We start from the raw sequence: 11,815 nt of genomic DNA on the forward strand, positions 1-11,815 counted from the left end.
CCATTATCACTCTTAAATTATTTTTAATTTGTCTCTTTGGCAAGAAACCATTTTGGTCTGAATGTATAAAGTCAGTTAAGAATTTTTTCAGTCTCTACCATTATTGAAGTAAAAATTTTATAATCCACATTCAGTAACGGTATCGGTCTATAATTTTTTATCTGTATCAAATCTGAGTCTTCTTTTGGTATTAAGGTAATATTTGCTTCAATACATGTATTTGGGAGTTTGTTGTTGTTGTTAATTGCGAAGTCGTGTCCGACCCATCGCGACCCCATGGACAACGTTCCTCCAGGTCTTCCTGTCCTCTACCATCTTCTGGAGTCCATTTAAGTTCACACCTACTGCTTCAGTGACTCCATCCAGCCATCTCATTCTCTGTCGTCCCCTTCTTCTATTGCCCTCAATTTAGGAGTTTAGCCTCCAACAAAAGTTCATTGCAAACATCTTTCAGCGGTTCACTTAGTATATCTTGTAAAGCTTTATACAACTCCGCCGGTAGTCCATCTGTGTTTTCTCATTTTTTTTTGTCTTATGGCCTGTGTTATTTCCTTCATTGTTATTTTTTCCTCTAACATACTCTTACAGGTTTCTGAAATTTTTGGAAGGTTATTTTCTTCTAGATACTGGATCATTCTCTCTCTTGGAATTTCTTCTATATCATAGTTTCTGGTAATATTTTTTGATTATCTTTTTTATTTCTTCATTTTTAAATTGTAGGCAACCTTTTCATCTACTAACTTATTTATCATTTTCTTCTCTTTCTGTTTTTTAAGTTTATATGCTAACCATCTTCCTGGTTTATTTGCATTTTCAAAAAAAATTGTTTTGCTCTTTTTATTTGCTGTGCTATTTTTTCTGAATCCAACAGATTTAGTTTGTGTTTTATTGTTTCCATTTCTCTTTTCAGAATCTTCTTTTGCGGATTCATTTGCAGTTCTGATTCTAATTTTTCAATTTTTTCTTTTAATAGTACATATTGTAAAGTATGCTTTGGCTGTATCCAATACATTTTATAATGTTATATCTTTTTTGTTTTCTTTGAAGAACAACTCCATTTCTTTTTTTTCCCTGTTCTATAAATAACAAGCTTTTTCTTGCTGTTTCAGCTACTAAATTATAACAGTGATTAATACATTATTTTTACAATATTTAGAAAAAGTAATGTGCTTTCCTGATCAATTGTGTTGCAAAACTGCCTCTTCTGTTTGGGAACAAATCATTTTATACACCAGTGGCTTTGTGCTATATACTGAAAGAGCATTTAAAAAGTCTTCTAGTGGACACAAGCCATCTTTACATCCTCTTGGAATCAGCTCCTATAAAAAAAAAATATTTTTCAAAAAGAGATTTAAATGGCAATCCTTATATAAAATAACCTTGGATGGCTAACAAATAACAAAAGACTAATTAAACTCAAACCACCAAGCCCTATAATAATCTCACTGCAGAATCACAAATATTGGGCTCTCATCCCCTCCTGATCTAGCTCCTGAAGTAAAATCCAAGTCTTAACAGCTACCCAGAATGTGAGGAGGAAAGAGACTCTGCAACTCAAGAGGAAGGCTGTGGAAGAAGCTATGGAAGAGGCCTGCTTCCTAGACCCCACTAAATGGCAACATTTAAAAGAGGGGACCTGGAATAAGCATCTACCAAACTAGTGGGACAGACAGATGTGCATAGGGAAAAGCAGTTCCATGGGTGATCTGGTCCCATGCCATATAAAGATGATAATTGGTACTTTGAATTGCCATTGGATACATTTTTGAGGACAACTCCCAACTTTTTGGTAAATGGGTTCATTTCAAATTTTGAATGCATTACATGGATGTGTTAGTTGCATGGGAGGAAAAGCAGCTTGCCCATTCTTAAAACAATTGCCCTATGAAAACAATAATCTAATGAGGCACAGAGCCCAAATGGCATTTAGGGGAGATTGATACCTGTAATTTATAGGGCATATCATTCTTAGTTATTTCTTCAAAAGCATTGTAGTACAGGAATAGTACTGATTGCTTCAATTTTTAAAAAGGCAGAGATAAGAACAAGCCATGATGGCAAAGATCCAATATGCCATTTTTAGAAAGTGATATGATCTGTTATATTGCTCAAATATTCATATGAAACATGCAAACTGACATTTGCTAAGGATAGCCACGTAGTAATAGTAGTAGAAGTGGCCCAGAATTTGTACCTCTCCATTATAGATCAGTCGTATAAACCAATCCTTGGAATACTGATAGAGTTCCAGAGTCACGTCTGCTGCATATGGAGGCCATTTTGAATTGAAGACCCCCATCGCTATCAGCAATGGGAGGAGTGTAACATCATGAACAGCATAGAGGATGAGCTTCCTAAATGAAAAATAAGTATAATGTATGCTTAACACATTCAATGTATAAGGAACTATTTTATTATTACATATGTTCATTCCATTTAGGATTAGTTTTCATGAACAGTGAACTAATACTTTAAAACAAAATACACAATCCTTTTGCAAGAATTTCATTCTCAGACAATTCAGTGAGATAGTTCCATTTGAAGAGGATAGAAACTATAAATAACATGATTTCACACAAGCAGAAGTAGCTGAATTAAATGAAGAATGCTTCCACCTATTACAAATATTCAAGGGTCTCATGGTAGCTATTGTGAAAGACACTCATATAATCTATATTAAAAATAATTCAGGCTATTTAAAAAAAATCATCCCAATTTAAAGCATGTAAAGACCAATCCAAAATATTAAAATTGTCATGGTTCTCACAAATCTTACATTCCTCATCTAACAAAAGTTTCCTTTAACCCAAAGTGAATTGCCAGTGTTTTCAATGTTTACCCATGTTCTTTACATCTATGTAATACAGAAGGCTCCATTACACATGAACAGTAACAAAACCAGAAATGATCCCGCGTCAAGAAAAAAGACTGAATCCATAGGAATTAGGTGGCTATGTTAGGAAGCCTATGATACTTTTCTTCTTCCAAATATACACTGGGTGTATAGGTCTACTCTTAAATGAGCCTTACAGTCAAGTGTCCCCAAATATATTTTTAAGAGGACAGCTGTGCAGGCAGGCAAAATAGTCTTGAACATGCAGGACCTAAAATATTAAATCTAATAGCAATTGCCTAATCATTGCCCCTTCTCCAACCTACCAAGCTACCCAACTGTCTCTTTTACTTTTCTAACTCATTATTGGTGATTAGCCATCACAGTCTCATCATTTTATTTAGCTTTTTTCTACTGATCTGATTCCTGGAAGGGGCTATGATTACAGAACTACTCAATAAAATTAAAATAGACAAACGAATTGCCTATTCAGATACTTTTGTCTAAGACTTCCCAGTGCAATGGTCTAAGATTTCCCAGTGCAAAATTTCCCAGTGCACAGATAACACATACGACATTTAAACCCCTGGCTTTAAACCATGGGTGTCAAACTTGCTGCGTCACATGATGTGTCACGACGTATCGTGACTTTTTTCACATTGCAGGAGCTGGAGTGGGCACATGATGCAACTGCTCTGTGGGCCGGCAATTTGACACCCGCTTTAAACTATGCCTGGTCTGGTCTCTAATTATTAATTGAATGTAAGGTCCATGTGCACAGATTTTTATTAGCAAGATGTGCTCAGAGTAATAGTAATCTTTGAATACTTCTCAATTATGTATTCTGTTGCAAGTGAAGACAGAGAGACTAATTTCTACAATTTACATACTTGGTCTTAATATCAGAAGTGGGAGGCTCTATTGCCTTCTTAATATTGTCCTCTATGGCATTCAGGAGAGGACCAGCAGACATCTGAAGAATCTGCCTATGGGAAAGAAAAATATTAGATACTTTCAAAACAAGTCTTGAACACATCGCCTCTTTATCAGTTCTACATAACTGGTTTAACAGGTAAGAGACCCTAAAGTAGACTTTAAAGATACTAGTATCGAACAGATGCTGCCACTCAGTCATCCCATGCTCACCTTGAATTGTTTTTTGTAATATAAAAGAATGAGTCAACAGCTCTCTGCTCAATTAGTTGCATAAAATTCTTCAAAACAGGGAGACTTGGTAGGTCATGTGCCTGAAAAGATAACATTGTGTAAATTAAGTAAAATACAGATCTAAGAATGACATCTAAGTTGAGATCACTAGCATGGACATACCTCTGCATTTTCTACTTGATGTCTGGAGATAGTTAACTAATAGTAATTTTGACATAAATTTTAGGCGATAGCAAAATGGCACATTTCCTTGGCCCAAAATATAATTATATGGTCAGGAATCCAGATATACTGACATATCTAAATATAAAGTAAGACTAGAGTATTCAAAAGTAGAAAAATAGTAGACGAACAAAATTTGAAAAATCTAGAAATTTGTGTACAGCAAGTGTGACTTTTAAATATGTTGCAAGGAACTCTGACTTTCCAATGATAAAATGCCATTCATACCATGCCAAGTTTCCTTGAAAAACAACTTATCTTTACTGCATAACAAAATGTGCAATATGTGTTCAAGTATTATTTCCTGTTTATGCAAATGTTATTAAAGTCTGAGCCATTTCTACATTAGCTGACTTTAATATAGATCAACTGACTTCCAAGTCTATCATTCAAAGATTTTATCAAGTAAGATCAACATAAAACTAAACAAATATAGAGAAATAAAACTAATTTTAAAAGGGTTAACTTAATATTACGCAAAAATCTAATTCATGTTCATCACAAATGGGAATTCCATACATATTATTTCCTCCTATCTTATGATATTAGTAAAAAACTGGTCCAAATGTTCCCTTTGCTGCTGTCTTGCCTTCTGTGCTTAATTCCTATAAATATTCAGACCAGGAATTGCGGGAACTGAAGCAGAGAAATGACATCAGCTGGAGAAATTCAGCATTTACAAACAGGTACATTTAATAATAATAAAGTTTTATGAAGAATAATGGAAATACATTAGGTGGGGAGAGAATAAAGAGCAATAAATGTGATCAAGCATTTAGGCAAGGTACAGCTATTTAGAGAAGGAGATTAGGTTCAGACTTGAAAAAGAATGCATTTTGTGTTGTTTAAAGGAAGATGTGCAATTGCCTCACTATACTTACCCGTCTTCCTCCTTCAGCATTGAGGAATCTTGCATGCCTGATTACGATTTCTTGAGTGTGGCTTTTCCCACAGAACTGCATACATCACTTTAACAGTTGAAGAAAACAGGAAGTTTACCTGTTCTGCAAAAATGTTGTCAAGGAGGAGGAGGAAGTCTACTTTTTGCTCATTACTAATGCCCAACTTGTCTTTAATGTTTTTCAGATCTTCTAAGATGCCTTGGTGCAAATTCACACTAGCCCATCCATCTCTGTCAAGGAAAACAAAGTGCTTCAGGTGCTTCTTAAATGTTGCTTTGTAGGTCAGAAAAATCAATAGTAATGTAGTGGGTTTTTAGGCTTATACCTCTCAAAAATGAAGGCTATAGCAATGTGAAATTCACAGGCTGAAGGTATAGTTCTGCATGTTTCAGAATCTGTGTAAGTATAAACGTATTTATACTTCAGTGAGGGTTTTTTGTTTTTTGGGATTTTTTTTTTGTCTTTCTACAGTAGCCCTTAAAAGATGCAACTGCTTTAAAGCTTATCAGACAAGTTCTGAACCACTCTTTCTGCATCATTTTCAAAACATACAGTTATAGAAGATACTAAATTCAAAATCAATTTCAAATAGCAAGGGCTCATTTAAGCAGATGTTTAAAGTTCTACCTATATTCATTTAGAAGATTGAAATAAAAAAGTTTTTAAAAATGTTTGCAATATTTTAAGAAAATACCAGAATCTTCAAGGTCTATCCATACCACTATAGGTAGCCCTTGAATTACAAAGGCAATTGGGACTGGAATTTCCATTGCAAAGTGATGTAATTCTAAAGTGTGATATCACATGACAGCATCAATCAGTAATGGCAATTCCTACAGTCCTCATTGCCACTGTTAAGTGAGGATTGTTGAGCACCTCTTTGCAATTTCATGTTGGTTTCCAACAACCAAAGTCAATAGGGAAGTGGCAAGTCCCAGGTGACTGCTGTCAGTTGAAATGTGTGCGTGTGTAGGTGGTCAGTGAGACTTGGGATTAGCTGCTGCTACCTGTATATCGGCTACAATCACTATGTGGGCTTCATCCAGAATGGCAGAACTGAAGCCTACACTATACTCCTTTCCTTTTTACTGCAACCAGATCAGTAACTATCAGTTTTCTTAAGCATAGATTTTAAATGTAGATTATGGCACTCATAACAAAATGGCCATGGGATAAGAATACAACTGTTTTATTAGAAGATATATGGGTGAGACTTTTTACAGCTGTGCAAGATGCTCATTACCACCCTATTTCACTTTTGCTTTTATATAGGGACACTTTAAAATTTATCATTGGGCAGCAGCCTTCTGTATTTTGTTCTCCCCAAGAAATTCCCTGGGGTAAGTACAGAGGCCAGAGACATTCCTGAAATTAGGGTTGTATGCTAGTTCCCATTTGTTTTGAATTCTATGTACATGGAAAAAATAGATCTTGTGACACATGGAACCTAACAGCTACCATTGAAGGACTTAGGAACTAAACACCATTGGCTTTCTTTGAACATCAGGATAGCATATGATTGAGTAGGCATTGTTAGATACCATATTGTTACTTTTTTTTTTCATTTCAACTTCAGGAAACCTTCTGAAAGAATTTTATTCATTTTATAAACTGCAAATGGAATGTGTGTTAGATTATTTATAACAGTTTCCTGGGAGGTCTAGTTATTAATTCATGTAATACAACTGCGATCTAAACAGCTAATGAGCCTTTTTCTATTTTGCATTAGTATTTTGCAGTTGTTCTTACTACATTAGTCTGAGACTCTAGCAATAATGATTACAACCATTTGCTGAAGGCTTTTGTAGTTATCTACACTTATCTATAATGATAGTGAAAGAGGCAAGGTAGAACTTGCTCCATGCATAAACCTGGAACATGGCCACTCTTTGAAGATCAACTGTGCACAACAAGCTAAATTTAATTACCCATTCCTAAAAGCATAACCAATGAATTTAGGATAATGCATGTTGCTTTTGATAATGAAGCTGTCTTACATCAGTTGTCATCAACCTGGAGCCCTCTACATACATTAAAATTATTCTGTTCAGAAATCCAAATTAGAACCCATGGCTGCTTTGGGCAAGGCTAAGCTGCTTTTTGGGCCATCACAGGGTATTCTATACATATTAAATATTCAATAACATCAATCAAAAATATACTGGCAACTCACCTATACATACGTTTAAGTTGTTGGCAATTCCCTGTATTGGGATAAAGGATTTCAGATTCTGCATCATCTGTGACAATGGTAATAGCTCCTGGGTAATTAAGAAAAATTGCTCTTTCACAAATTGTAATATCAAAGATATAAAGGATTCATACTAAGATTTCTTGCATTCTGAAATAATATAAAACTATGTGAACTACATTTTGGATTTTAAATATTTGTGGTATCCTTTCCATTTTATTTCTATTTGATCAATAAAGAACTTTTTCTACTCTTGAAAGTCTACAAGCCTCTATTCCTAAGTACATTACTTTGCAAGTTAATGATATATCATGGCTGCAAACTAAAAGATAAAGTAAACAAGTAAAATGCAGTACTTGTTGACATATGTCATCAGATATTTGCCAGAGGTATATTTAACTCTTGCATTTAACAGCTCATACTGTAAGATTTTTGTAAATTAATTTACATCACATATGCTTTGATGTCTTAAATCAAAACCTTTAATAATTATAAATGCTGGGGATACCAAATCAAATCTAAGCTCAGAGGATACTATCTCTCCCTATAATTTCATGACTAACATCTTTCAAGCTTTAAGCCAAAATAACATCATTCTGGGTAACCTATAACTCCTCTAAATCTTGGATCCCAGAACTTTTATCTATTCCATCCAGAATCTGGAATTTATTGGGCTGCCTTTTTAGTGAGGTTTTGGATAATGGATTTTGGCACTTTTATACCTCATTTTATGGTAGAATTTTAACTATTTATGGGGTTATCCACCTAGACGAAGTGACAAAATGGGTGAGAATCCATGATGGCAGACATGATATGAAGCAGGACAGAAAACCTCCGGTGTTTCCCTGAAAGTAAGGCCTACCCTGAAAATAAGCCCTAGCTTGATTTTTGGCGTTGGGTCTGATATAAGCCCTACCCCAAAAATAAGCCCTAGTTTTGGGGCGAGGCACACATTTAAAAATCAAGCTAGGGTGGGGGTGGGGGTAGAGATGCCCCACACGCCCCACACCCACTTATTTTGCAGCTTGGCCTCTCCTCGCCAGCCCACTTCTTCTGCGGCATCTTCTGCAGCCAGGCCTGCATTTCTCAGTCACAGGCCTTTCCAGAAGGCCACTGCAGCTAAGAACTGAGCTACGGATTCAATCCATAGGTACTCGGCTACAGTGGCCTTCTGGAAAGGCCTGACTGTGAAATGCAGGCCGGAATGCAGCTGCAGAATGAAGCTGCTCCTTCAGCCGCAGAAGAAGTGGGCCGGCTAGGCAGGCTGTCGGTGCTGAGGTGAATATAAAAAACACCCCCAGAAAATAAGACCTGGTGCCTCCTTTGGAGGCAAAAAAAATTAAGACCCGGTCTTATTTTTGGGGAAATCTGGTAGTAGTGAAAAGTTTTCACTGCTAACCTTCTTTCTGTTGTTGGAACAGCCCAGCTAACAAACATCGTGTGGACTCCAGATTCCGATCAATATTAGTGGAGCGGACTCTGAAAGAAAGTAACCAATGAAATTAAGCAAAGGTGGCCACTGCTTCCAACACACTCCTACAAACATTGTAGATGAGTATTACAAGACTTGTGAAATTAAATGTGGTATAAAGGTTAAGATGCTGAATTATGAGGGAGAGAGATACAACCATGGAAACTCATTGGGTGGCTGAACTAGCCCACCTCACAGAGATATTTTTGGGAAAAATACGTTTTGCATTTTTCTTCAATATTAGTACATACTACATAAAATATACTACTGAATACTAACTTACAAGACCTCAGAAGGTTTGTAGGATGATGACAGGAAATTAGTCTCCTCAATGTAACATTTCCTTAGCCGTTCCCCCAGGGCAAACATTTGCTGCATGCCAACTTTTGTCAACTGTCCCACAATTACACCTCCCTAGAAAGAAAAAAACAAACACTTAAAGCTGCTCACCAGCAGACAGGAAAATACAATGCTTTGGAAACAAAATACCTTCAGCACTGTTTTTTTGTAATTTTCTTCATAAGGAGAAAATGGTCTTGGTCCACCGGTGAGATTAGTTACTATGTAGGGAAACTTTGTTTGAGCAGGGATCTCCAGAAGAGTAGGATCCCACTCTACCTGTTTCAAAAACATGTCAAAGGTTTGATTAAAAAAATCATGAGTTCTAAACCACTTACATAATACTTCAACTCAATCATCAATGATGGGATAATAGGAATTAGAACTAACTAGATTGGAAAAATTTCTACATCTAAGCAAAATTTAACAATCAGTGGAAACAATGTATTTATGGACCTTAAGACTGAATATATAATACAGTAAAGAATGTTAAATATCAGGTCTATCTATTACCCTTCAGATACCTCCAATCTTGGCTGTCCTCAACATATTAAAAGCTGCTGGTGGGAAGGGTTCCTTCAGAGCGTTATGTTGTACCCAAAATTAAGAATACAGATGTACCAGTCATTAGCATTCAATGTAAGCAAGTGCTTTTCCAAGAAATTTCCTTTGCTCACACAGCACCAGTGGTTCATGTCCCATGAAATAGATGCACTATACAATGCTCGTCTTTGAACCTATAAATACTGTAACATGTTTAACTGTCATTGTGGGTCAGGCCTTAGGATGCCATTTTTTTTCTTTCTCTCAGATTCAGCAGCAAAAATCATTACATCAGGAAATTTGAAAAAAATTGTTTCCAATTCTATAGGAAATAGAATTCTCTTTATATTTTATTAGACTTCCTTTGGAAGATGTGTTACTTTTCCTAACTTGATCTGTGAAACAGAAATACACTGTAAATTTGATCTTGTACAGTAAAAAATTCTGCTTAATCATAACTTGAGCTGTGCAAACATGTAAAATGCACGTTGCCACTTGAGTACAACAGCCCTCTGTCTTAATTGTGCTGCAATCAAGATTATGACTGGGCCGCTTCCAGAAAAGGCAACTCCTACTGTGGCTCAACTGAAAAAAAGGCAACATTCTTGAACGCAGCAGTTCCTTCTCTGTTTCTAAGAGGAAATCATCCAGGAATCCTCTGATGGATTCCAATGAACATGAATTTGGGCAAAGTCAGGGGGACAACGGAGGACGGGGGTGCTATGGTCCATGGAATCATGAAGAGTCAGACATGACTTAGTGACTGAACAACAACTACACACTGATCTCTAACCAACACCCAGGCTATATGTGCACCATATATCTAGCTAAACCGTCATTGACAACCAAAGTTCTGAAGAAGTGCATTAGGAAACACAATTACCAGTCTCTTTTATAGCAGTGTTTCCCAAACTTGACAATTTTAAGGCATGTGGACTTCAACTCCCAGAATTCCACAGCCAGCGTTGCTGGCTGTGGAATTCTGGGAGTTGAAGTCCTCATGCCTTAAAATTGTCAAGTTTGGCAAACACTGTTTTACAGGATGGTTACTACATTTAGATAAATTTAGAACTTTGGGTGTCAATCACGGTTTAATTAGCTAGATATGTAGTGCATACATAGAATTACTGGAGGTTTTTTTTTTTTTTTTAAATCGCTCCCACCCTCGATACCACCAGCGCTTTTTCTATCGACCGTATCAGCCGCTGATATTCCACTTGGGTGCGGGAGAAAGAAAGGCGACGCTTACTTCGCCGACTGCGGCGCTCTCCTGCTCACCTGGTCGACGCCCGGGATTGGCCGGAGGGGCGTACGAGCACCGTGCCGAAAGAGAACTTGCACCAATTTCAGCTCTGGCCGGCCGCGGTTGCTGCCGCTCTCTCCGTTGCTCTTTCCAGCTTCGGCCAGGACGCTCTTCTTGCGGTGCACGTAACAAGACAGAGCGCCAACCATGCCTGCCCGAGCCCACAGATCCATGCTAATGTAAAGTCTAAAAAATCCAGAGGAAGTAGAAGCTCAACTGAAAAGAAACCGCCTGCAGCTTTCCCTGCCTTTGCCTGGGAACGCACTGTGAATCATCGAATAGAAACACTTGCCCCCACTTTTCTCCTCTGATTTACAAATAACGCAACTGCTAAGACTTCCTGAAACAAATTCCCAACTCATTAAAGATGGAGGCGGGTCATAAGAAATGAGGTTTTCCTTTCTGTTCCTTCCTCCCTCTGCAAACAGCGGCTCAAAAACTACGACTCCCAGAGGACATCAGGACATTTAAATCTCAAGGCGGGAGCTGCGGGTCCTTTTTATTTGGCGATGGTGGCTGGTGCGGCGTTGGGAAAAGGAGTGGAAGTGGGATCTGGAAGAGTTTGACTTTGATTTTAACTTAGTTATAGCTTGGCATGTTGCAGGATAGTAAAAAAAAAATAACACAAGTCGGTTGTGTATTAATTGAATGGTATTAATCAGTGATAATGCAAAAAGTGCCAATTTAAAATATTCTAATAAGCTAAAATTCTGGTAGTGATTTGTGATTAGTATAGTATTCTCATTTTCATATTTTTATTTAATAAATAAAAAAATAAAATATTCTTACTTTATACTTGCACATATACTATACTATATGTGCAAGAACATATCCACAGGAATTA

The 11,815-nt window shown here is 36.8% G+C and overlaps 1 protein-coding gene across 1 annotated transcript; it reads right to left on the reverse strand.

The window, feature by feature from the left end:
* Nucleotides 1-950: 950 nt before the first annotated feature.
* Nucleotides 951-11,407, reverse strand: ACP6 (acid phosphatase 6, lysophosphatidic). The gene is made up of 10 exons (XM_039333802.1): nucleotides 10,947-11,407; nucleotides 9,276-9,404; nucleotides 9,070-9,200; nucleotides 8,715-8,794; nucleotides 7,298-7,385; nucleotides 5,222-5,354; nucleotides 3,980-4,080; nucleotides 3,724-3,819; nucleotides 2,195-2,354; nucleotides 951-1,319 (listed from the first exon to the last, which is right to left on the reverse strand). Exons 1-10 carry the CDS (start codon nucleotides 11,142-11,144, stop codon nucleotides 1,179-1,181), a joined length of 1,257 nt encoding a protein of 418 aa, XP_039189736.1. The 5' UTR covers nucleotides 11,145-11,407; the 3' UTR covers nucleotides 951-1,178.
* Between the last annotated feature and the right edge of the window lie 408 nt (nucleotides 11,408-11,815).

Source organism: Crotalus tigris, unplaced genomic scaffold (genome assembly GCF_016545835.1).
Source record: "Crotalus tigris isolate CLP2741 ecotype Arizona unplaced genomic scaffold, ASM1654583v1 scf7180000024508.2633422, whole genome shotgun sequence".
In the NCBI taxonomy this organism is placed as follows: Eukaryota; Metazoa; Chordata; class Lepidosauria; order Squamata; family Viperidae; genus Crotalus; species Crotalus tigris.